The following is a 27,813-nucleotide window of genomic DNA, read 5'->3' on the forward strand; positions in this document are numbered from 1 at the left end:
GGCGTTCTATAGGACGCGTTTTAACGCCGCAGTAGCGAAAGGTTGCCGTCCACGCCAGCACGTAGTACACCGCAGATGAAGTAAAAGAGCGGGATGAATGAATGAATTAACAACTTTAAGAACGCAAGCAAGAGAGCAAACTAACAGGCGGTATAATCCGCCATCGCCGTTAATTCTCCGAATACGCGTTGGCAGGAGCGAGCTGAGGGGTAGGGCGTGGGAGCCAGATCGAAGCCATCGAAAAGTGTGACGTGGAACGGAGGATCGCGAAGCAAACGGGCTTAGGGGTCCTTGGACTTTTTATGACACTCTTCAGCATTTATAACGACCTCATTTCATGAGTGCGGAAACGCCCGAATAAAAGAACTTTTCCACTTAGCATATCATATCGATTTGAAAGAAACGGCATTTGAAGAACGTAATGGCGGGAATGACCGCTTTTAGTGCGCAACACTTTGGCGACCGCTACTGTGGTTTGGCGGCAGCAATGTCCTGCTAACCGAGCGGGCGTACGACACACCGAAGGCAGAAAGAGAACGAAGGAGGAACGGCTGGCTAAAGTGTGAGGGGGAGGGCGCTCCGCGGCGGTGACACATGGAGAAAGTGTGAGGGGGGAGGCAGTGAAACATGCTGGGCGGTGGCGACACGCTGCGAGATGACGCCGTAACAGCGCGTGCCGTCGTGCGCTCGACGATGACGCGTTCACTTCCTGCGAAGCAGTTCGCGCCTCCGACGCATAGGCTTACCATCGCTGCCGTTGAGAGAACCCCCGAGTGAGTGCTGCGTTAGCGCGCTGCAACACTCAGGAGTGCGTGCTCAACAATTAGTGAGGCAACCGGTTGTTGTGCTTCGCGTCCTCCTCGTTGCTTGGCTCATCCGAACCACATGACATTCGCCGTGGAGGTTCACACACAATTTCCAACAAAATGCTCGGCTGCCGCGACGCGCTGCGAGATAACGGCACAGTAGCGCGCGCCGCCATGCGTTCGCTGATAACGCGATGACTTCCTGAGATGCAGCAGCTATGAGCCGTGATCGAGAAGACTGAAGTTCGCGCTGCGCACAAATTTCGCAATAGGGAAAATAGTAATTGTCAGTAGCTTTTTTTCTTCTAAAAAGAAATTATTCATTTTCGGAATTGTCGCCGAGTCCTTTTCGCTTGAACATCTTGAAAAGGTGGCAAGTGTTATTTTTGGTACACATTTATTTAGGTCTCAAAGAACAACTGAAACACGCTCTGTCATTTCCAACACCGTGGATTTCTCCTCTGTACTGATTTTAATTATAGTTTTCTCATCCGTCGTCTGACCGCATGCCTTTTTCTGCCGTCCCTTCGGACATCGGCGTTTAAAAAAAACGTCTTCCTACGTATTCACGACACGTGCTCAGCCCCAGAGCTGACATCGACGTGAATGCTTCCTAGAAGGCAGAGCTGAAGATCCAATTTTGCTCGTTGTCGTAGAGTGAGTGCGGGATGTCAATGGGAGCAGAAGACGATAAAAAAAACAAGCTCTCCATCAAATCTGCAGCGCCCGATGAAGCTGTGCCCAGCGGTGTTCATGACGCTGGAACTTCCATTTAAGCCTCGGGCATTCCATTATTAGTGCAACTCTAATCACTTCCTCTTCACTTGTGGGCCAGCCATACAGGCGACGTCAAAGCCCCCGGGTGCGCGCCGATCTTCCCCTGATTACCTAAATATAGCAAGTCAACCGTGCGTTCGAACTGCCATTGAGAATGCGGAATATCCTGTCATCTTAGTTGCCGGGTGTATCGATCAACGATACTTCAACGTACTTATCGCGAGATAGGACCCGTGGTGCGGCCACCGCAGTGGTGCAATTGTTAAGGCGTTCTGGCGCACACGGTCGTGGTTTATTTTAAGACTGTGACTGCTGTATTACTGGCGGAGGCAACGTACGAGACCCCTGAATAGATAGGGCTGGAGGCCTGTTAAATAAGCTAAACCTGTAAAGACAATTCTTAAAAAAGACGAGGCTAGAACTTGGACTTTGCTTCAAGACATCAAGCCAAAATCCTGACATCTAACAATTCCTCATACTGTTTTCTTGTCTTCTCGCTCAGTTAAAACGCGGGTTCAACACCCCTGAAAAAAACTTCGCAAGTTTCAAGGCTGTTTCAAACTCACCGTGGCGCATTCACCGAGGAGTAGACTATTTCTTCGCGAATGCTTTCAGTATCACCATGTTTTCATTGCTCGAGGAAAGTGATACAGAAAATGGAATTTCACTGTATCGTACTTATCTTATTCACTCGTACACAAAAGAAGCATTGGTCGGTAGGACATCACCGACCTTTATGTTACCTATGATGTCCCACCCACAGAAAGCAACATCGTTGCAGACATACGATTAAAAAAAACGTTCCAAGTTTCGGAATGTTGTTCTTTTGGTGATGCAGCATAAAAAAGCATACTGTTACTACCGAGGCGCATGTAGGCTACCAGCCGACCCGTTCCAATTCAGAGAATACGGTGCGCATTCTCCGGTATTGCCAACGTTCCGCGGCAATACGCATAGAATGTCGGGTTGAGAGAACAACACCCAGGCGCCGTCGGAATGGCCCGACGCGCGTGCAGCCGACGAAGGCCGTGACGGGGGCGCTCTTGAAATTCCTACCCGGTCAGCAGCAGCGCCTTCCGCAGCCCAACCGGCAGCTCGCTTTAGTGGTGCATGCACGCGTTTCTTCTTCTACGCTCCGCGGACCTCCATAGTGGCGCCTATATATAGTGCGCAACATTCTGTGAAAGGGGTGGCCGGCGAAGAAGCGCGGCCGCTAAGGTAGTCCGGCAAACGGCGCGCGTATGCGCGGCATCGGCAGCAGTGAAAGCGAGAGCGGGAGCCGGCGTGAGAGAAACAAGACAGAGCAGACGACAAGCCCTCCGGCCGGCGGCCACCTTTCGCTCTTCCTTCTGCCGGCGAGCTCGCCGTCTCCAGCGCGGGCCGGTTTTTCTATAACTGGTAACTGTGCAAAGCCGAAGACATATGCCGAATCGGAGCGTACAACGCGGGCCGGCGCGAGGAAGAGAAAACAGGAACGGCCGGCTCACGCGGGAGCATAGCGAGCTGTTTGTGGATGACGTGTGAAGGGGTCTTGCCAGAGGAAGGGCGCCGCTGGCTGGACGCCGCCCTCTTTCCTGGTCCAGCGCGCTGCCGGTGGCCCTTCCCGATTCCGTCTCCCCCCAAAGGGGGGGGATCCGTGCTGCCCTAGTAAAGCTATAAATGGCCCCAAACAAACGCACGCGAGGTTTCTTGCCATTCTGGATTTCGGACGGCACAGGTGGCGATGTTGCGCTGCCGGCTGCGAGGCGACATGGCGTCTCCGATCAAGGTGGGTAGACTCTATCTTGTCTCCGACCCTCGGCGTAGCAAACGAGAGTAGGAAATCGATCCACGTTCAGCATAAAGTGTATTTTGCTTACGACGCCTACCGGGCTTTGACTCACAGCCAATGTAACGGTGGCCGTGGATGTATGCGTGTACGGATATGCATGTGTGTGGGTACAAATGTGTAAATGCTCGTGCATATGTACTGATGCTATTACACTCTTTTTATTTAATTATACAGTTATGGAAACTACTGTCAGATCCATTCTTGGTGTGTAGAGTGCGAATTTTTGTCGAATAATCGGTAATTGGGGCGGCGTGCTTCGATAAGCTGCTCAACAAGAGCAGCTTTTACTGATAACTAATAGCCTCTTCCATCACGCTGGCGGTGATGGAAATTACTTATATATAATATCTCATATATGATACAACACAATTGTTATATATGAGAATTTAAAAACGTCGTGCATCTCTCACTAATTTATTGTCCACACACCTACAGCAGCGCACTGAAAGTATCGATGGCGTTTCCTGCACGCGAGACAAGTATTCTCTTCAAATACGCAAAGCGAACACTTTCATGTTCATCTAACGAAGTTTCCTCTGCATCAACTCGTAGTCCCTCACCTATGCCTTGCGGCAAAATAAATTGTCTAAAAATACTCGCCTTGGAATGTCAGATTGAATTGCGAAACGCTCACTCTAAGATTCAGGATTCCGTTCGCATATTTGTTCTAAAAAAAATAAAAACAAAAATTAGTTGGGGCGCCGCGATGACTATTCTACCATCCGAAAAAAATGATAAGTGAATTTTAACGTCCGCTGTCGTTTTTCCCTCCGTTAAAAGTAAATCAAAAACCGCACGCACACTATACCTTCGAAACTGCTAATTATCTGCTTCGGCACAGCGCTTCTGAGGGCGCAACCCATGCGTTCAAAAGAGAAAATTCGATTAAGAAAGATGTAAGGCATGCATGCAATTTCGCTCATAAAATGTAGTCTGCCCTGCGGTGACGCAACGCAAAATGTCATGTTTGCATTGCGTAATACAGCAGCGCAGATCACACTTTTCGTGTGAAATTCTGCGTTGGACTCCCACATTGATATAGTTTATTAGTTTGGTAGCAACGAATATGGCTTAGGTGCATTGTGGGAGCGTATCCTCGCGGATAGTTAAGTTAGCGTATAAACTACGAACCGGAACGAATGTTAATACCTTAGAATTGGAGTTAACGAGTGCCGATATTTCATCACCATCATCATCATCATCATCATCATTATCATTTATTTACCCTTAAGTGCCCCTGAAAGGGTATTACATAAGGGGGGCGGGTCGAACAAGCATACACAAAGGGAATTGCAGACCAAGAACATAAAGTAGGATACAATTCAAGAATTGGAATTACAGGGCAATAATAATAACAAAACTCGTTATACAACTAATATCACGATTCAAAGTGGCATAAAAATTTCAAAAAAGCAACTGGTTACACAACTAATACACAGAAATTACGACGGTGTGGTTGTCAAATGAGTTTCGAGTAAGGTTTTAAACTTTAGATTATTACGCTCATTGGCTATTGCATTTGGAAGCCGATTCCAATCCTCAATTGTTAACGGAAGAAAAGATTTGTTCAAAGCGTTAGTTGAACCTTTTAAATTTTAGACACTCAAAGAATTAAAGATACGGTGCGAAGTTCGAATTAGTGGAAGAAGCAGGGAGCCATGTAAGTAAGCAAAATTGAAATACAGTTTGTGAAATAAACAAAGGCGTGCTATTTTTCGTCTAAGATCCAGAGAGTTGAGAGACAGTGATAATTTTATAGTAATAACACTTGTGCGGAAATTGTATAGGGGGATTACGAATCGAGCAGCGCGATTCTGAATGGCTTCAAGGGCGTCGATTAAATAAGATTGGTGTGGATTCCAAATTCGAGAAGCATATTCGAGTTTACTACGGACGTAGCTTTCGTAGGGGAGTTTACGAACTGAGGCTCGTGAGCAGGACAGGGACCTTCTGATGAAACCTAATGTTTTGGAGGCATCGGCCGTAAGCTGTGCGATACGGTCAGTCCATATTAGTTTGCTGTTGATGAGTAAACCCAGGTATCGGTACGATTCTGCTGGAGCGAGATGGTTACACTGCAGGGAATAAGTATAATTTATGTTGGAACGCTTACGGGAAACTTGCATAACTTTACATTTAGAAATATTAAGTTGCATCATCCATAAAGAACACCAATTTTCAATTACGTTTAAATCATTTTGTAAGGGAAGTTGATCAGAGCTACCATGTATACGGCGGTAAACGACACAATCGTCTGCAAAAAGACGTATGGAAGATGTAACACTTGAGGGAAGGTCATTAATAAAAATTACAAAGAGGAGAGGGCCAAGGACGGAACATTGAGGTACGCCAGATATTACATTTGTAGTCGAGGAACGCTGACCTCCGATGACGGTGTATTGGGATCGATTAGTGATAAAGGCTTGTATCCATGACAGTATGAGCGGGTCGAGATTAAGAGAGGAAAGTTTTTCACGCACTTCCGGCAAAGAGATGAGTTGTCTGCTCAGCGTCGGCTCACCGGCTGATGTGTCAGCGAAGTGCCGGAGTGCTTGGGCATTTTACGACAAACGAAACAAGTGTAAAACAAACGCTTAACCGTTTGTATTGAATGCAACACGGCCATAACACGACATGGATATTCTGTTACCTGAGTACGTTCCATAAAGAAAGCGTTGAAGCCCCGTGGCACTTCTTTCGTGCAATCGCAGAGAACGCCCTGAGCCGAATGCCCGGGTTTGACGCATACATTTTATTCAACTTCAAAACAATCCAGAGATGCGTTTCAAACGAACACAACGTCACAACATGCGTTGAAAGTCTGAACCACGATTGACAGAGGATGGGTTGCCTCCTGCCCGTCGTAAATTCGGTACTCACCTCGCGCGCGCTTTGCGGGGACGAACAGCAAGTCACTTAACTCTGGCGCACAAGCCGATGGCTTTTAGCCACGCACACTGCACATACCCCATGCGAAGTTGAGTCGTACGTCGCTCGAGAAAGATAATCCAGACCATGGGAAACACTATCCACCCGCAGAAGCACAACGTCGCATTTCATCGCGAAACAAAGGCGTCCACAACACACACACCATCGCCTCCTGTAATGCCAAACGCATCTCGCACTTCCCAATGGGAGTGAGTGGTACGCCTGCAGTGCCCACATGTCGCGAAGTGGGGCCCCAAGCTGTACCGGGATCACGCAACCGTAACTGACTTCTGGAGCGGTTTGTGCCTTGTTGCCAAGGCAACCGATGTTTGAGATTGTCAAAGAAATGGCGCTCGCTCCAGCGCTAGAAAGCTCAGAGCCACGGCGGAGCATGTTTTGCCAACGTTGCCGCTCTCCACCACGCGTCGCCCCAAGCTGAACTGGTCACATGATTGAAGCGTTTTGTGCACGGGTTCTGTATCGGTTTAATATTTATTTTTCACATTCCGCCGGCAGGAATTACCACCGCCGCAAAATAAGACCCGGCACCAGTGGGGCCACATCTGATACGGCGCTTTTTGGATAAACAGTGCGCGGTGCATCAAGGGAACGAGCGCACGACCGTCCCCGTGCGGCTGCAAGTTCGCCGCCGATAAAAAGTCATGTGCCGCCAGCAGCGTACACCGTGAAAGGGCAAGGCCAGGCCGCCGCATTCATGCGGCCAGATTTTTCGTTCGCTTTTCCAGCCTTGAGGGATTCATGGTGTCAACAAAGCTTGCCCGTAGCAGATGACAGTCTGAGCAGCGCAATAGCGGAAGTACGTCACCGCTGCGGAGCGCAGCATCATGGGAGGCAAGGCTCGCGCGCCGTCAACAGCGGAGAGTAAGTCGAAAGGAGGAGGAAACGCGGAGCGACGATAATGCGCGGTTTTTTATTTACGATTTCTCAGCTAATACTCATCGCTTTAACAAAATTCTTGCGGGAGGAGATTGCAAATACATTGCTTTATTTGGCTACATGTACATCCATACATCGGCGGAAGGTATTTCAGGACATAAGTCGTTGATGAGGAACGCGATCGAACGCCTTAGAAAAATCGAGGAAGATGTCATCGGTTTGAAATGAAGAGTCGAGGTTTACGTGGAGGTCCGTCATAAACTCAAAAAGTTGTGATTCATAAGAAAAACCTCGGCGAAAGCCATGCTGATTTTTAAAAAAGAAGGAGTTGTTTTCAAGATGGGTTGCCACGCTAGAGTAGATTATGTGCTCAAGCACCATACAAGGTATAGAAGTTAAAGAAATTGTGAAACGAGCAAGGCAGGGTTGTCGAAACGTAAAGAAATTTTCCAAGTATCAATGCTTCATGTAAAAGTGAAATTTAGCATAAAGCGACTCTTTTTTCTTATTGACAGTTTCTTCAGCCGGACAAGAAGCCGAAACTGCGACTTCAGGGCTAGTGTCATAGCAACTGTACCTTCGTCTACACCTCCGCAGTGAAATGTTTTTTGCGATATTGTTTTTGAACCCTGAGAGGATTGAAGACTTTATTGCACCTTAATAGGCTTTTGTAGCCTCTCCATTTCTTAAGCAACTGTGAACGCGTATTGGTTAGTAGAGCCTGTGAGCACCGCGGAAAGGCTCTGTTTACGTGGGAGGTATACGTCATTTGTTCTTTACAAGAAGAAAGTCTCCATGTATTTCGCTCGCCACGCACATTTCCAATTCGTTATTGAAGGTCTATTTTCTTTATATTCCGCATTTAACCTTCAACTACATCCACTGTTGGGTTTCGCACATGTACCTATACTGTGTTCCGGCCTATAGTGTGACCTTAGACACATACAAAGACTGTGCTCCCTTTGGTGTTAAAGTTAGCAAGAGACTGCATACATTTTTCATAAGTTTGTTCCATCTTCACTTCGTTGAGAATTATCATGACCCCGGCGAAAGTGGCTGACGCCGCAACCGTCGCAGCGCACGAACACCGCCTTGTCGGTAGCAAACAAACCCAGTGTAGAAACCATGGGCCCAGTTTTATAGATGACAACATTAAACATTCATATGCCACATTCGTGCTGAGGGCTATTACACGCCTTAAAGCTCCAAACCCTTGTTTTTCATCGGACGGGCAGGGTACGAAACACACTATGTTTAAGTACACGATTTGAACACACAGTGTAACTTTAAAAACTTGATCAACGTTTGGAAAGCACGCGCTTATCACGCAAAGAATAAAGTTGTAAAACTACTTACACAGAGGCGTCCTATCCTGCTCGAAAAACAAGTCGGAGTGAGTTTGATTGGGTACGCCATACAAATTTCGTACTGGGCAGGTGTTACTGCTATCGTGTGCAATTGGTCTGGAACGAGGAAGTTGCGGACAGTTGTGCTTTTGAACCGCATTTGGTACCATGTCGACCTGTACAACGTTACCATCAAAGCGGAGTTGCTAGCGACAATATGACACCTATTCCTTTCGACTATGATGTACAAAACTTACATTATTTTTCACAGCTTCAATTCAACTTTTCGTGTACCAAATATGTCACGGTAAGTTATCAGCAATTCCGGTATGACCGACTGGGCCATTAACATTTTACGTGCTTCTTTTCATTTAGAGAAGAGATAGATAGATAGATAGATAGATAGATAGATAGATAGATAGATAGATAGATAGATAGATAGATAGATAGATAGATAGATAGATAGATAGATAGATAGATAGATAGATAGATAGATAGATAGATAGATAGATAGATAGATAGATAGATAGATAGATAGATAGATAGATAGATAGATAGATAGATAGATAGATAGATGGGGAAGGGAGGGAGGGAGGGAGGGAGGGAGGGAGGGAGGGAGGGAGCTGTTTAATCCGAACAGGAGCAGTCAGCCAGCCATGCTAGCGGCAGTGCTTGCTACGCCAGATGGGGATGATTCCAGTCAAGTAGGATGAATGTGGGCGATTGTTGAAACCACAAATAAGAATAAAACAAAAATGAAATGTAAAAAAACGGCACGCGATAAAAGAAAGAAACAAAACTTTAAAGCAAAAGATGAACAAAAAAGTAGAGTACCCGGCGCCGAAACAGTAAAGAACCCCAAACCAACAAAAAGCAAAAATGATTCAACGGAGAATAAAAACACCGACCAATAAATATATTTCATAAAATAAAAGACGTGAACAAGGCTCCCGTGTGGGAGCCGAAACGTCTTTTATTTTACGAAATATATTTTTTGTTCGGTGTTTTTATTCTCCGTTGAATCATGACCCACTCCGACCAGACAGGATTCCGTCCAACCATACATTTCAAAAAGTAAAAATATGTACATTTCAACACAAACGGGTACAGATAGATGCACGCGCAAAATTTAAGTGGCTGTGTGCCGTGAGCGGATATTCTAGAAAACTCCGTTAAATCACAATGTAGCAACAATGTAGCTTTTTTGGTTGCACCAAATCCGGTGTTCAAACTAAAACAATGCCGTCACTTGACAGCTTAAACTAGGGTGAAAAATTCCTCAGAGGAGGAATTCTAAATCACCTTTTTGTTCTAACTCCTGTGGTATGGTGTCCGAATGAGTCGGCAACACAACACGAACGTAAGGAGGAAGGACAGATAGATAGATCGGCTGGTGGTGTTTGATGGAATCGAAGAAGCAAACGCTAAAAATGTTTTAATAGTGCTTTCTGGTTAGCTGTCCATCCATGAGTTGTGGTTGATCATCAGTAGTCCGAAAACTATACTGAATGCACTGGTAGCACCGATGCTGGGCCGTCGAGCAGGACCTCGAGCCGACGGTGAGGCAGGACCCCGAAGCTCCGGCAACGGGGAAGAGGGAAACGAGCCACAAAATCACCACGAGGACGCCCCAGGCCTGGTCAACGTGCGCGCGCGCGCGTTCTGCAGGCCTCAATAAAGTTTTTTCCAATCCAATCCAATCCGGACCTGCACTTGACGTTGCTTAATAACCTCGTTTTGCTTTATCGGTACACGGGCGCGGGGTCATACGCCTAGTTTTTGTTGAAAGACCGAGCAGGTGCACGCTTAATGCTCATCGCCATGCGTCGGTCAGCAAACGGTACCGCGCTACTTAACTGTTGTATAAAAATGTCTGCTATTTTTTATATTGCGGCAAGCAAGCCCAGAACGCGAAGTGTAGCGAGCGCACCCTCGAGCGGGCAGTCGGAGCGAGGATGAGGAAGCAGCCCTCGCCGCTAGCATGAGCTCCTCCACTAGTCTAGGCGCTGCATACACGTATTTTCTTTGTTTCACGGCCCGTGATCACGATACTGCCTAGAGATTTGAGGAAAATGCCACAGGCACGACTCAGTGCAGAGGCTCTCACCCTAGCGGGAGCTCTCTGTCATTCCAAAATAGCCAGCCTGCTTTTTGGGGCACGTACACGGATGCGGATGCCTGAACCTCTCCAGGAAATGCCTTTCCCGTACAGGAAAGTATTTGGCGTCACAAAACCACGCAACTTCGGGTTCCCTACAAGCGGTTATGATTTTTGATGTCAAGCTACTGTAATTCTCCGTAGTTTCCCGGAAATTGCGCTCACGAATGAAGCTATATTTTTTTATAAAAACAGGAACTCTCAATTAGTTCTTCATGTGCCTTAAATCATATGGCAATTTTGTTTTGAACAAGTAACAAAAAAACAAGTACCTTGGATCCTCTCTTTCTGCTTGGCGACCCTGCGTTAGAATGAATTCCCGCAGCGAGCCCCACAGTTAGCAACCATTCAAAAAAGCGCCAAAAATTTATCAAAACAAGGGAAGCTTGCTCACTCCTACAAGTTTATCCTAATGCGCGAATGGCTTATTTTACTCTCCGAACTTCTATGGTGGTAACATGTACAAAGGAGAGGACCTGATTAGCGCTCGTTTAGACTACATCTGCGTGCTCCTTTCGCAAGCGACTTCACTCGGTTGCAAAAATCACCTATGCTAATCGCTTGCAATGAAGTGAGCATGCTACAAAACAATGGGGCTAAAAGAAAGTGAGGGACAAAACTGTGGAAAAAATTACCTTTCTGAAAAGGCATCCCGGAGTTTTCATTGCGGGTTCTCGCTGATGTTGAGGACCATTTAAAAGTAATTCTGAGGTCTTGTAGTGTTATTATAGTTGCATGCCAAACAACTTGGAATTATTATGGTATGACTTTGCCTTGTTCAGGGAGTCCTTACGTATTTAAGGTGGCTTTAAAATGGCCAAAATGAAAGTTTCTTAGACCTAATATAGCGGTAAGTTTGGGAAGCCAAGTGTTGACCTGAAAAACTCACATAATTTTGTCTTACAAACTTTCGTTATGGATGCCTCTTTTTTTAGAGACCCAGCACTACGAATTAAGACCCCCTTCTTTCTAGCATGCGGATACAAGGCATGCTCGAGTAAGGGCGATCCATAGACTAAAAAGAAATAAAGAACTGTCCAGGTTAATTTGTCGCAACGCACATGAGTGACCTTTCGCTGCGTCTGAGGGAGGAATTCATAAATGCTTGGCGCAGACAAATGTGGCAGCTTTTTATGTCAGAAACTTTCTCGGAAAGACTTTGTTTTATTCCGTACAGGAGTTTGTTTCCATTACTTACAAGACCAACAGCGAAAATTCACTGGAAAGTATTGCGAAACAAGAACGGAGTGTTATGTAAGGAGGGAAATCTAGTCAACGGACAAATAAGGATGTCAGGAGATTCACAATTGCTAACAATAAAAAAATTGCTCAAACAATCACCGCAATTTGTGGAACCAGTTCGTCCACGAGATACAAATTCGTGCTTTCCGGGTCGAAGCTCCACCGGGGCTACGAGGCGCATCGTCTGGCCGGTTACGGAATACTTTAGACCATCTTGGAGTCTTTAACATGCAGGGCCTCTACTAGCGGTAGTTTTATTTTCCGCCCCCTTTGGAAAAATAGCCGCAGTGGCCTAGATTTCAGAAACGGGGGCATGCAGGGGTGCTAGTATATAACGCTTTCACTCTCGGGTTTGAGGCTGTAAGCACAACGAATGCACGACCTGTGGCCGTCCTTGTGTCTGCTGTTTCTGTGTGTGTGCAGCGCTATTTAAACAAGGGAGTTGTATATTAGAAAGAACAACCAACAACTCTAGCTTTCCAACTTATTCCGCTATAAACGTTTTCAGCATAGAAAAGCGCTCCACCATTTGCTCACTGCTGCAGTTTCATTTTTAATTATCTGCTTTGATTTTACTTTGACGTTTTTTAAAGCAGCTATCGAATACTTTTATAGCTGCGAATAAACGCACGCCGCCAATAGCAGCCACATCGGCCACAATGGCGTAACACCCGCCAGCAAAGAAAGACCGCACTTGGAACGTCGAAAAGAGCTAAACATGTTTTCAGTTAGTTTTTAAGTTATCCCGTGTTTGTAGAGCAGCAATAACTAGCTTAAACATTTCGTGGAAACTTAATTTAAGGACTGGAAGCATTCATTCACCATTTTTGGAGGCCTTTCTAGGGGCTTCAAACATAGTTTCAGAAGATCGAAAATCAACACTAATTTTATAAACCAGACGGACTATTTCGGTTAAAGTATCGTCCTTTGAATTGAAATTCGGACCTCACCACAGCAGCAATTGTTCATTAAAGGAAAAGAGGAAGAAACGTTAAAGGAGGTGTCGCCGCCCGATAGATTCTGCCGAAATATTATTTGTAATTTCATAAATTGTGAATGATGAAAAATTGGTGGAACTCGTCTAAATGTTTTTTTCTGAAACCAACTGTAAGGTAAGGGCACATGCAGGTGTAAAATACGTGTATGTGGGAACTTCTACAAAGCACATGCGTCTTACATGGCACTGGTAGGTGGCTCTTGGCTCAATGAGCAAATGCATTAAAAAGTCGCAAACTTAAGCTTTTAACAACTCTTGAATTCGCAGTGCAAACAAGAAACGACGACGATAGGGAGAGCACGACACACAGGTGCTGACTAACAACTGAAGTTTATTGCTCTGACGTTTGGCATATAAATACAGCAGAAATCAAGGCAACAAAGAAATCGACACATAACATGGGAAAATGAAATATGACAATTCCACCACGACATCACTACCACCATGTGCTTACAGACCGTCTAGATAGTTGATTTCTTTTGATGATAGCGCGACAGAAGGGACGCTTACACACTTTTCTTCTTTTTTGCTATTTTATGAACCTCAATAATCTCCCTCGTCAGTTTATGCTTATTTTTACACAATGTTGCGGTACTACGGAAGATAGGCTCGCACCCAGGACAGTCCCTACACTGTACTCCCAGATGACCACTTTTGCTCTTTTCCACGTTGTAACTGTGTTCCTTTAGCCTATCATTAACACATCTCCCCGTTTGCCCGATATATTTTCTGCCACACAATAAAGGTATGCCGTAAACTACGTTTGTGGCACATGGGATCAACTGTCGTTGGGGCTTCTTCCTACAAACCTCAGAACTTGGGGTATCGCTGTTAACGTGTCTACACCGGGGAGTACATTGTAGGAACTGTCCTGGGTGCGAGCCTACCTTCAGTAGTTAAGATTTAAGATTAAAAGATTAGGCTTAAACGCAAGTATATAGTATTTTCGAATTTCCCGCATCAGTGGCACCGCCGCAAGCTCTTTCTGGCAAGCGATGGATGCCAAGACCCACGCGGACAAGTAAAAAAAATCCCCCTAAAAATATGACATGATGTCATCCCAGAAAACAGTCACGCAAGGATACTTGGTGTGGCCCTACAAAGAACCTGCAGAGCCGATTTCACAATCGCCAAAATACAGAAAATCTCTAACCAATTGGCACATACTTTAAACACATTGCCAGGAGAAAACCAGGAATGACAACATATGAAAGGATAAGACACTTGCAGGCAGTGCTCATGTGTCGAATATCGTACAGCAAGCCGTACCACAAACTTACCCACTCCGAAAAAAAAACTCTATTAACGCAATTTCCAGTACAGACTTTTTCGCGCCTTTTTGATAATAAATGCAGCATATAAGGCAGCCCTGAAATTCCAATTTTTCACGGTTAGCAAAATGTTTCTCAAATTGGACGTTTATAACGTGTTTTAAGCAGTCAAAGAAGCCACTCTCTTAGCGAAAATCACCAAGACTGGGATAGGCCATCCTAATGCAAGACAGGCACCCCTCCGCAGAAGAAACGACTGGACGGCAGGATGAACATGTGATCGACCCAGTGGCCTGCTGGTACAGGGTGCGAGATGAGGGAGGTAAATTGCAAAGGGAGGGATACTGAGTGGGGTAGATAACATGAAGGAAGGTGCTGCTCGGGATAGTAATTTCTCTGTAGTCGCCTGAGAGCGCTCGTTAACCGAGAATGAGGTGGCGAGAATTATTCTTTTTCTGCCATGTCTGTAGTACGCCAGGACGTCCGGGTACTGGAGTAGTCGTTCCGTTTTGGAGGCAGCAGAGAGCGTTGACGGCCTTTCTCGGGTAATGGCCTGGTGTATGTACGCGGGAGCAATAGCATGAAGTCTCGTTACTGTCCGTACATTCATGGCTAGGAAATCAGACGGTGTGACTCTTGGGTAATTCTTCAGTGGCTTTAAGAGTGTTGAATACTGACATAGTGGTCGTAATATGCCGAAATTAGAGCCATCCCACGGGCAATACGCCTAGCAAAATAATGGAATAAAAGTTGAACATAATTACAGAATCTCTAAATAACATTAGACTGTTGCCTGCGGACGGAATACCAAAGCGCTTCAGAAAGACAGAGAGAAAGAATAAACTTCTTTGTTAGGAAGAAAAGTGGAGTAGTGTCCTCATTTCAGGACCCCATTCGTGGTGCCGGCTGCGACGGCCCTTTCAACCAACCGATGCTGGGCTATTGCGTCCACAACAGGGTAAAGTGCACAACGTTAAACGGACACCAAAACACGAGGGCCTGCAAGAGTACGAGACAGCCGACTAATAAGCACGCGAACTCGTATACCATGCTCCTTGAGACCATGACTACCCGCCTCCACTCCCTGGAAAATATGAAGAACGTCTCCTCATCCTACGCCTATGAAAGCGGTCCTTTCCCTTGCCACAAGGGGATCTTTAGGGCGAAGAATCGCAAACTTTTAGCTTGATAAAAACCATCCCATACATCCACAAATCTACAAGCAGAGAACCTAAATCTGTGCTCAATACGGAAAACATCCACGCAGCCTGGTCATGTCCAAGGGTATGCTCAATGGAGCCCAACTGAACCATTACACAATGCACTGCTGGCAACCCATGAGAGCCAACTGTGACCATCCCGTCACCTGAAGACCATGAGCTGATTGAGAGGGCAAGAAAAAAAGCTGCTGCATCTGGGGCCCTGTGCTTCGGTTGCCGCCCTTGAGCGCACTACCACCTATATACCCCATTTCCCCCAATATTTCCAATACTTATCACGTGTTCCCCTGCCTCTCAGATCACATCAGAGAAACTTTGTTGTTTTAACAGCGAAGCTGCTTAAGCTTAAGTTCCAACTATGCCGGGCGAAGCTCAAAAATCGGCGCAGCAATGTGGAGAGGAGGAAAACGCTAGGCCAAGAAGTGTGAGGGTAGTGACCAGGAGGCAAGGAGCCGACGAGTAGGTGTGGGGAGTGTGCGTCGTGGCGCAGATGTTCCGGTGGGGAGGCGCGAATCGAGGAGGGGCGGCGCCTAATGATGACGTAACCTCTGACGTGCAGGTGTTATCCTAGTTGAGACAGACGGCGTCGGCTCTGCACCAACTGCAAAATGCAAAAGAAATGCAAAGCTAAAGCTATAGAAAAAGCCAAGTTAAACCTAGTGAAGACCACTAACTCCGCTGTTTCTTCAGTATTCGTATCCCAATTGCGAAGGCGGCTGAATTTTTTCTGATTTAATCTTGGATGTGGAGGTGCGGACACGGAAGTACTGTCCAGAAGAATTGGTAAAAGTGGCAATAAAATAAAGTAGAAACCAATGCCCGCTCTAGACAAGCTATGGCAGGTTTATAGCCATTAAGAATGAAATAAACAAGGGTGGACACCCGGACTGCTGTTTTAGAAGAAAAAGCAATTAGAAGACTGAAGACGTGCGGAGTTCAGCCTGTTCAGAAAGGAGGACTACAGCTTCTGCTCGGCACAACTCTCAGCATAACGATTCTGTCCGACTCTCAAGCTAACTGCCGTCATTTTGCGCTCGGAGGAGTCTCGGCTCTTAAAGGGGTATTCACACGAAGGATAAAACCGCCGTTTGACTCCTAGGAGTGCGCATCACGTGACCTCTACGTCACGGTTTCTCTCCGGCGCACCGCTCCCATCGGAGGTCGGAGCTTCTGCTCGCGAGCTACAAACGATCCGATGCTTGGCGGCGGATGCGGCGGGATTTCGTCTGCTCGTCGGGCAGCTAGCCGCGACTCAAGTTCTAGAGCGGTTGCAGGCACTTTAGTTTTATTGCTTCTTATTACAATGGACGCGAAAATGCCCCGCGCACACGACAGGCGCACTGAGCGAGCCGCGTATACCAGCACAGTCGCTGAGCAAGCGGCGGCCGCGGCCGCGAAGTGGCGCAGACCGGCGCAGGTAGCTCGAGCGATAGCTTGTTATCGCTCCCCGAGGCGCAAACAGAGCTGCACATGCGAGAAAGGGGATAATTATGTGATGGAAAGTTGCATTAAAAATCGACATCTGCGCCGCTTGCGAGAGCGGCAATCGAATATTCCCCGCACTGTTAAGCCTAATATCTGTATGCGGGCCCGTAGGCGGGCCCACCCAGTGACTCGCGCGTCGCGCGCCGTTCTCTACCGGCGGCAGCGCCTACATCACGCCCACGGCCAATTTTCGGGCGGCTGACAGGATCAGTACGTAGGGGTTTTAGCACAAATTGCCGCCGTAGCGGAATCGGCGGTGCTACGGCAGCTCTGCTTTAGAGATAGGCGACTGCGAACACTGATGTCCGTCCGACAGACGCATCCTCCGTGTGAGCGAAGGAGTTGGCCGAGTGGAAGTCCGCCTGCGGTGACGTCACGACCTTCCTCGGATTTCTCCGCTGAAACACTCCGTCGTGTGAATACCCCTTAACCTGGCCATCCTTTCTGAATGCCCCACCCTCCCTCGTGCCCGCATAGTGTGGGCACCGAGCCATACTGCCCTCCCTGCGAACGAGGTGGCACACGCAACCGCCCGAGCTCTCCTTTACCGGGCATTCCAAAGAGGCCAACAACGCAGCCAGCATTGCAAACTCCCTTAAGCCCCTCTCCCAAACCCACATTGACATCCTCTACCACTATAGAGCAATCCGAATCACCTATCCACCTCTCCACCCTTCCCTTCCTACCACTCACGCCCGCATTTGGCGCCGCCCACTTCGAACCAACACGTATTACAAAAACCTCCATCTCCACCACATCTCTCCTACTAACTTCCCACTTAACTACCCCAATCCGATTAGCCTAACCCCCCAGCTCATCTCATCTGGACGCACCCCACCAACCCTCCACCACCCAGATCCCTTACTCTTGAGCAGTGGGAGGGCAGATTGCAGAGCTGCCAGCTCAAAGACCAGGAGGCCCTGGGGATCTCTCTGGCGAGGATGGCAGCCGCGGCACGTGGAATGACGGACTAGGATGACCACCCACAGCTCCTAACTCTTTTTCTCCCCCACACCGTCCCTGTTGTTTCAATAAACGTTCTCTCTCTCTCTCTCTCTCCATCCATCCATCCATCTATATCTATCTATCTATCTATCTATCTATCTATCTATCTATCTATCTATCTATCTATCTATCTATCTATCTATCTATCTATCTATCTATCTATCTATCTATCTATCTATCTATCTATCTATCTATCTATCTATCTATCTATCTATCTCCCTGAGCAACAAACTCACACACCATTTGGAGGGACCTCTCCACACCCACTTGACACAAAACCATGAATGGCACATATCATCTGGACTTTGGGACACGACTCAGAGGAAAAAAATTAGCGTTCCAACGCTTGTCCCCAAGCTCGCGGTTTTTGAGGCAGCCACCACACTCGCGGAGTGACACGACTCAGAACAACGCCGCCTGTATAAACATTGCCTAACGCGTCGCCCGCTTTTCAATGGGAGCGGTAGGGACGCTTAGTTCGGGCACTCATCCGCTTTATGGCGCGCGCTGGTGGACCTCCCGCCTTACGTAACTGCTCGCGAGTGGCGAACACCGCACCCACTTCTACGACGTGTGTCTGCAAGCTTGCCTGTAGGGTTTCAAGAGCCGTTTCGCTCACATCTTTGCCATGACTTGGCGCTAGTTCTGGGGCGCACTGGGTCGCACTGGGGGTCTCGTTCCACGTGTCGCTTCGCTTCATAGCTTTCCATTTTTCGAAAGATGACTGATGGACGCAGAACTGGAATAATGTCAGGACATATTAATTGTCAGGTAGACAAATAGCAACCAGGAGAAGTATATTTTCGGATGGTACAACCATTATTTTACTGATATTTTTTTCTCTGGAGGATGTGGTGAAGAAAAAATTGGGTGCACATGTTTTGTTCAAGCGCTGACTTCCACAATTACTTTAAAAAATATCTCGTGCTTGTAATTTTCAGGAGAATATAGAAAACAAAAGGATAAGCAGCTGGGGGCCCAGCGACGCTGTCTTGTCGCTTCCAAAGTACAGTTTTCAATTTTAGAACTGCGTACCGGTGCGGAGGGCAAACAGCGTTGACAAAACAAGGCCGAAATGTGGAGGGGACAGAGGGGGATGCTCCACTCAGAAAGTTTCGTGGCACGTCATCTAAGTAGGCAAGCGCGAAAAAGCCGGGATTAGCCTGCGGCAGCAGAAGTGGTTTTGCGTCCGCCGTGGCAAAGGCGGTTGTATCAGCGACAGGCCAAGACAGACAGGTATGGTGCAAACAAGAAGGCGTAAGAACGCCGCCTGGGGAACGCTAGACAAACTGTCAACTATATTGCATAGTTTCCGAGAAGCGGCATTGGCTGGCGGACATGAATGCACGTAGGAAGGCTCCGGAGCGGGAAAGGGTAGGAGAGAGCAACACGAGAGTGAATGTTGACCATTTTGCGCTCACCCAATAGACAATGATTACACAGGTGGCGTCAGCTCAGAACAACCGTTCTACGAGAGGGATAGAATTTCTCTAGGCCGCCCGAGAATCCCGGCGCCCTTTCACACATAGTCTCGCCGACGCCTCCGGGCGGCACGCGGCCATCCTGCGTCCCATACCAACAAACCCGCTGCCGAAGCAGCACCCCACGTACAAGTTACTCAATAAGCCCCGAACGGATCGCTTCATACATTGCAGCGGGTTCCCGGAATATTGTGCATGTCATAAGGGTTTACCCATGGTTTCAATTTCCCTGTACCACCAGCCCGTTTCCTTCCTCTTTGAACGACTGGCTACCCAAACCAAATTCTGAAGGAAAGGTAGCCTCAGGACCCACGCGGGAGCCACGATAAATGCGTGGCTATACAACGGAGGACGTTACTTAGGACTTCGCCAACACTTGATGGCAAATAAAGTTCCGCTCAAACATCTATTATCCACCGACAGATTATTTTTAACTCTCTCTTCATGACGAATTTTAATATGTTTTGAAAAATTATTTGAATGAAGAGTCACAGGACGATAACGCACGCAAAGTTGCATACTTCGCAGCAACGTAAGGCAAATTTGAAAAATAGTTTCGGTTGTAAGCATGCTGCGTGAATCTGGATAAGATGACAATAAGTCCCGGCAGTGCCTCAGTGGCTGAGCCGTTGTGGTGCTGAGCCCAAGGACGGGGTTTTGTCCCCGGCCATGGCAGCCACTTTTATAATGGAGGAGAAAGGAATAACGCTCACGTTTCCATATTTCGGCACACGTTAAAGATGCCTAGGTAGTCACAATTAATCCGGGGCCTTACACTATAGCGCGCCGCGTAGCCCAGGCGTAGCTTCGGCGCGTAAAACCCCACAATCAATAAATCAACGGAATCACGTTCTACGAGCGCACATATCGATTTTTCTAAATGTTGAGAGGTGTCTAGTGAATGCGATTAAAAATAGCGAGACGAAAAGGAAGGCTATGAACGTATCTTCAGTTAAAAAAGTGACTAAAGTGATAAATGATGATTCTCTCGTTTAATTGTACCGTTTCTAGAGCTATCAAACTAAAGAAAGCAGCAAGCACAAAAATTATTTTAGTGGTATTTGTGGCCGAAACAATAACTAGTGGGTGATATTAAGGAACATCACCTGACAGTAAGGAACATCAGCTGACAGAAATTCATGAGATAACTTTTGAATGGCTAATGCCTGTTTTATATGGCGGTCAATAAATTCACCCTAGTAGCGGTTGTGATTCAACAGCAGCAGCAACAATGGTCAACATCTACAACAAAAAGCATCATCATTAACAACGACAACAACGACAACAACAACGAAAATACAAATACCCTTGTCTTTTGCTTTGCTACGAACCTTGTCCGAAAGTCGTATCATGCGCCGTTCTCCGCTTCAAACAGTAGTGGGGACAAAGCGTTACGATGACCTGCGTGAGTTTATATTGTCTACTGAAACGTACCATCTGTGTTCGTAATACAACAATCGCCAATTGAAGCATATCTACTATAATGCAAATGCAAGACCACGTGCGTGCCCTTCATATGGCAGATTGTGGCCGCCCCCTTACCTCCGCTATGTGGCTGCGTCCCACGTTCCCACAAAACATTTATCGCAATGTAAGCCTCATAGGGATCAGTCCTCTTTGTTGCCTGTAGGGTAGTGAAGTCTATTAGAAAATTTTCCTTCGTGCTCTCCATCGGCTTCGTCCGACAAGCGTTGGGGCACTGATAAGCACGCAAGTGTATTTTTAAAGCCTTATTCGGTACAGATTCCCCCCTCCCCCCCCACCGTCGTTCTCAGTGCCAAAATTGTTCGAAATGCGACAGCATTCTAGGACCTACTAAAGTGCTCAAAGCCTTGGCGAAGAGGAAAGAGTGTGGTGAGGTGCGGTGTACACAATACCGGCTGATTGAGGGGGAACGGCCTCGTTCTCATTCCATACTACTGTGATCACCGGGCGAACCGGTTGTATTTGTACTACTTAAGGAGGGCACTGAAAGATGGTGGAGGGTGCACAGGCCCAAATTTGCGGGTGCCATATGTCATTGAAATATACAGGATGATCCAAATTAAGTCGACTGGTATTTTTTTTTAATTAGGCTCTTAGGTGTACCTGAAGACCACCTCTACAGTAAGTAAAATTGAATAATTAACTTTTTAGAGGCTTCAGTAAGCGGCATGTTTGCATTGAAAAGTTGGGCGCAATCATGTTTCTACGCAGTTTCATTTGGCAGAATTCTTCTAGCGCATTCGTACTCCGAGATATTGAACGGCGAAGTTTAATTGCCGTTCGCATAATTGCGCACGGTAAGCAGTGAAGAAGAGAAGCCCGGCGCAAAGCTGCTCCCATTTGTTTTGTGTTTCGATAGCATTTACGAGTACTGCCGATTGCGATAACGCCAGCCGAGTCCCCAAGGGTGCCAGTTCTCACATTTGCCTATGCCTCCACCAGTTCTCAGACAAAACATCGCCGACCGCAGGCACGTCACAAAAGGAAGGAGCTTTGCGCCGGTCCTACTTTCTTGCATGCGTAATAATGCAGACGGCAATTAAATTTCGAAGTTCGATATCTCGGAGTACGGATGTGCTACAAGAATTCTGCCGAATGAAACTGCGGAGAAACACGATTGCATCTAACTGTTCAATACAAACAAGCCTGCTTAGTGCAGCCATTAGAAAGTTCATTATTCATTTTGGATAATTGGGCCACTTGCATCAATAATTACCAGCTCATTCTGTGTCCCCCTGGGCGCGTAACATCACTTTACAGGTGGTCTTCACGTATATCTAAGTGCCTAATTTTTAAAGCACCTGTCGACTTAACTTCGATCCCCCTGTATATATATAGAAACCATTTTATTAAAGAATGCAGAAATGAAATAGATGTCAATAAACTCAAAGACAGCTTGCTTCATACGCGGTCTTGATAGAAGAATAAAGGTCTAAAAGTTGTCATACCGTGTCACTACTAAAGCTGCGTAAACATGCGACACTTGGAAGGACCAATTAGAGCACAACTGAATTGTCTATGAGGGAACAGGAGAAACTTTGGTTATGTACTAAACCAAGCGAACGCTTTACTATCACCATTGGAAATGATGCTGCTTGCTCGTAACTCAGTGGACTCTAAAGGCTAAATGAAAGTTGGTCTACATAGACCAAATGCACCGTTATCGGCTGAAAAACGTCTTTAATAAACAGCGAATGACACCCTGGCATCGCCACCAGAGGCCATTGGTTTCACCTTCGGTGTAAATAAAAAATCTGGGACTTGTCCCACTGAAGATCATGAAGGTGATTTCGATGAAGGTGATGCTCGTGTGGAGCCCAAGCGGAACCCATGGTCAGCTGTTGCGTGACCCTATTCTGAATGCTGGAGTTTAAGCAGATTGGCCGACTGTTTTCCTTTCTTTATATGTATTGGTTTATTTGCACCTTACGAAATCTCATATTTACGAGATAGTTACAAGGGGCATCAGTGACCGTCCCATCGTCATTACTTCAGACGCGCCCGTTTCGGCGAGGGTGTGCACCAAGCTGGGGAACCCGTCAGCCGACTTCCTGTCCCCCCCCCCCCCTTCAAACTCGCTGTTAAATAGCTGTAAGCAAACGTTTCCTCTCCTCTGGGACGGACATTTTCTTTGAATTCTGACCATAACGTCTCCCCCAACAACATGGGACAGCGCACAACCCCGCCGCCCTGCTGCACAGATCCGGCGGGGCCCGTACTGACTTCACGCGTCCTTTTTTGTCTCCGATATGCAGTCGTTCGTTCTTTGCCTCTTGGCGCTCCCACAGTAATGTCATTGGCTCTTGCTTCACAGTCCACCCAAAAGCTTTAGTCATTTCAGAGGCTTCGTGCACGGGCACAGATTTCTTGTTGTAGACCCTCCTGCTGCTTGCGGACTAACAGTAGAGCGACAAGAACCACACTGCGATTACGCGAAGTGCAACTTCAAGACAAGTTATTTTTGATCGAAGTTACTGCGTGCTTGGTTGATTTAGAGAACTTTTTTTTTTTTGTTCACTGACTGAAAGGACTGAGCTATTTATCCATCTTTTACGCGTTCTTTAATACACTTCCGGGGTGAGCTCTTTGGGTATGAAACACTGTGATAGGCTTCAGAGTGTACGCACAAACTTCACGGGGTGGGCCCTCTTAGTCCTCATGCACAAAAATTAGTTAGAAAGAAGGAAGGAAAGAAGGTAAAAAAGGCAGGAATATTAGCCAGTCTTTGTCCCATTTCGCCGTCCTACACGTGGGAAAAGGGTAGTTGGCAACTTTGTAACTGACTTGGTACCACGGTAACTGACGGCGTTAAACTAAACGTTATGGGTGCATTCGGGCATGTAGGGAATGCCTGAAATTGTTCTCACCATTAGCGCATGCTGACGCAGATCTCATTCTTGGCCCTGCTTACCTGCTGGTTGGCGGCGGTGACGAGTGATGCCACCGCGGACATAGGCCATCATCATACGTACGCGGGTGGCGAATACTATCCGCACGGCTTCATGGTGCGCACCATCCACGACGGCGAGGACAGTCATGGACACCGGAGCCGGGGATACGGACATGGGCATCGGGACTACGTGCACGAGCCGGAATACGTGGTGCGCAGTCCGTACAGCGCCCTGCTCCAGCAGTCCGAATCCCAGCAGCTGTACGCCGGAAGAATGGGCATTGGAGGCACCATGGGCCACGAGCACGCCGCATTCATGCCGGGAGTCCTGGGTGGCCAGTACCTGATGAGGCGTTGAATCCTCTGCTTCCCTCGGCAGGCAAGACAAATTGGGAAAGCACAAAACCCTTTCCTGGCAGTATGCTCATTTTGCGAGGTGTTATACTGGGAAGCAAGAGTTAACAGCGAAGTGGCATTAATGGGGTCTTAGGTACACAGGCTTCAACACAGTGTCACCAGCCGTGCACATAAGAATTCACGAGGCGGTGATGGCACCAGAAAAAGCTTTCGTTACGTTCTCACGAAAATTCGTCCGCATTAGCCACTGATCGAAGTGGTGATGTCGTGCGCATAAACAGCTGTTCACAGCCGCGAGCAACACGAGGCCAGAGTTTCATGAAGAAAGAGTGACCTTCGTACTGAAACATTTGCGGCACTTAGATTAATCTAACGGAGACACAAACTTAAGCACAAACTCTTGCTCTTCTGATATTTAGCGAAACAACAATAAATATAATAAGAGAACTTAGCGAAATTGGCATAACAACAATCAGCGGAAAGTCTCACAAAAAGGGAACTCAGTGGCTTCGAAACAACGACCACAGTAGTTTCTTTCTCGGAGAGAAATCCGTAGATTTTTCACAAATGCAGCAAAATATTAGCGGTAAACTTTCCAATTCTGCTAGCTCATAATTAGGAGGTACTGGCTGGCTCCGTCGGCGGCGGCTCCATGGTCCTCGCAGCCCCGGTCAAGGAGGCCAGATAAACTGGACCGTAATTATGTCAGGTACAAGGTAAAAAGGCGCAAATTTGAGGAACTGGACGAGCTCGGATCTGTTCATTCTATAAATTTAATCACTCAAAGTGGTAGCCAATTGTGACTGGTATGTGGCACATCGTTTGGATGTGCGCTGCTCCATAGCTATATTAGTGACGAGCCATGCACGGGCCACCACGACTGGACAAAAAGAAATTATCAGGAACGCACTATCTGAGACCTTTTCACGAGCTCCAAAATTGTGTTCTTGAGTTGCGTATAGGATAAGTCTGGCCACCTTTATATTGTTTCCGACTAAATCATTCCGCTTTTACACCCAGTGCGCACGTTGTTCGTTTAAGAACAAAAAGAATTCCGACATTTCAACCCTGGCCACCTGGCATCATTCTCTTAGTTTTAACGCCACTTCAAGTTCAGAGTGGGGCTGTATGGGCCTACACGGTGCAGGTAGCGAGTTTAAAGTACTTTGTCTCCCTTTCACTCCTGAACGTTTTTATTTTATACTTAACTGTCTCTAGTTTTTGCTAGAAACAGGACGTCGAAGCTCCAGTATCGCACTACCCCATCAAACCGCCCTTCATAACCACGTTTTGGGGCGGATAGCTAGGAATAATACACACCACCGCTGTATTGTGTTTTACAGTATTTTCAAAAACAAGCATTCGTTTACTCATTTGAACACGAGCAATTGTATTCAGCAGCTCTGCTGAGGCCTGTACAAAAGGAGTAGACTCTGAAAGCTGTGAAAAACAGGTATGCCATTTTCTTTTATTCTTGTTTTTCCGATGTTACGTGTAACTTCACCTAAATCTAAAAATAAAAGCCGCTTTACGGGACGACAAGACATCCAATGTTACAGGAGTCGTGAGTGGTGTTTGTGGCTGTGTGTTCGAATTTTTATATATAGAGAGTCACTGGACTGCAAATAGAAGAAGCAATGCTCTTGTCCACCCGGTTGCTTTTGAGATGTGAGCGCCAGGTAAAGCAATTCGAGTTTACTGAAGCCTGTCCTTCACAGACTAGTACGATCGTTTTTTAAGCAAAAATTTCATTTTTATTAATTCGGTTTGCATAACTTGCAGTGCTGGCTCACAAAGTTACGCAGAACTCAAAAATGGGATCTGCTCTGTGCATTACGTAATACAGAACATCATGTACTTCCATTGCGCGAACCCACAGCGGAGAGCGAACTTTTGAGCCAAAGCATAGGCTCAACATCGTTATTCGCCAAGATTTTATTGTTGGCTACATGGATTGCTCAATTTAGTGGGCTGCGTTGAAGCTGAACCACGGAATCGTCATAGAGAGTGAAAGCACAGCCCGCGAAAAACAGCATGCGTCCAATCCGCAGGAAATAAAAAAAATTAGTGCCCTTCCACTCTGAAGAAGGATGACCTGCGAAGCGATGTGCACGAAACAAAAGAAGTTTTTTTTGCAATTTGCGATGGAGCATACTTTCTAGCCAATTTACTGGATGAAACATGGAATGATCCGAGCTTTATTCTAGCGGACAAACATGGAGCTGTCGTTTTCCCTTCCGCGTCGGTTGTGTAACACGCCAACCCAATGCGCTCGACCACTGAGGAGATCGGACAGGTCAGATAGGGCCGTTTGTCGTCCGCGTTTAAATTTCCCGCCAGGGCAGCAGACATGTCATCAGAAAGGGCATAAAACCTATAGCTGCGCGTTCATGCCCTCCCACCCCCCTCTACTCCCCACCCGCGCACGCATAAACCGGCAACTGGTTACGTGCGTGTGCTTAGAAGTGAAATGCACCGTCGAAAATATCGCTCTGAAACCTCTTTACGCTGAACTAGTGATATTGGATCACGTGCGCTATACAAGCCGGTATGTTGGTCTTCACCTAGGAGGGATTCGCTGTTACTCGACAAGCTAGAACCTGAGGCGCCTTTGCGTAGTTCTCTGTGCCCATTCGCGTTTCTGTTCGGGCCGACCCGTCTTCAGTTTCCGCTCTTCCTCCTACAAGCGAACGACATGCGTCCGAGCCATAGCGTGTTAAAACCTGCAAGGCTTCCAGCTTTATTCTTAGAGGACAAACGTGTCGCTCTCCGTTTCTTTCCCCTGTTGTAGGCATATTACTCTCTGTCTGCGCACCAACCCAGACCCAAAGCGCTCGATTACGGACGACAGCGGACAGGGCGCTTTGAGCCATGAGTCTTCCACGTTTAAATCTCCCACCAGCACTACAGAACTACGGCATGAAGCCCAGCTGTGCGCGCACGCCGGCCTGCTTCCACACCCGACATGTCCAAACATAAACCGGCAACCGGCGATGGGCGCATAGTTAGGGGTGATACACAACGGTGAAAATGTCGCGCGGAAAGATTTTCAAGCTTAAGCAAAATTATGGGCTTGCGCTGGCGCTCCAACCGGCTAAGTTGCTCTTCAAACGGGCGGGATTCGAGCTATTCGGTGATGGGGAATTTGAGGTGGGAACGGCGGCGGCTGCATGCTCGGGAGCGGCGGCTTTCGGTCGTGTATACGCCCATGCGTGCTTCTGTTGATTCTCGGCAATCGCCTAATAACGGCGCTCGGGCTTGGCGAGGGCAATAAAAGTTATAAAGGAGGGGTCGGTGGTGGTGAGGAGGAGCCCCGGAGCAGCGCTGAGTAAATCGGCTTCATCGTAATGAAAACTAGCGTAGTGGTTACACATAAACTGCTTCGCAGTAAAAGCATGCCGCCAATACAGCCCGAAACAGCACCGCACCACCACAAACATACATGGTGACAAAACAGCCCGGCAAAAAAACGGCACTTTATAAAAGCATAGCAATGTAGTAGAACGGCCGTAGGCTGAGGCTTGTGCGCCCGCTATTTGGTCACCGACGATCACGTCGCGTTTGCATCTCCCAAACTACGCTTTAAGTAAAAGGAAATAGCTTTAGTTTCTGGCATGCATGGTACGCTCTTTTTTAC

General features: G+C 47.2%; 1 protein-coding gene across 1 annotated transcript in view; it reads left to right on the plus strand.

Annotated features, from left to right (window-relative positions):
* Positions 1-2,908: 2,908 nt before the first annotated feature.
* Positions 2,909-27,813, plus strand: part of LOC144170078 (uncharacterized) — a 34,796-nt gene continuing 9,891 nt past the window's right edge. The window contains exons 1-2 of the mRNA XM_077699626.1: positions 2,909-3,351; positions 23,818-24,198. Of these exons, the coding sequence (XP_077555752.1) occupies positions 3,307-3,351; positions 23,818-24,177 (405 nt within the window). The 5' untranslated portion in view covers positions 2,909-3,306 and the 3' untranslated portion in view covers positions 24,178-24,198. The remainder of the gene's footprint in view (positions 3,352-23,817; positions 24,199-27,813) is intronic.

This window comes from Haemaphysalis longicornis, unplaced genomic scaffold, assembly GCF_048455015.1.
Source record: "Haemaphysalis longicornis isolate Haplotype H1 unplaced genomic scaffold, Haemaphysalis longicornis Haplotype H1 scaffold_1, whole genome shotgun sequence".
Taxonomy (NCBI): Eukaryota; Metazoa; Arthropoda; class Arachnida; order Ixodida; family Ixodidae; genus Haemaphysalis; species Haemaphysalis longicornis.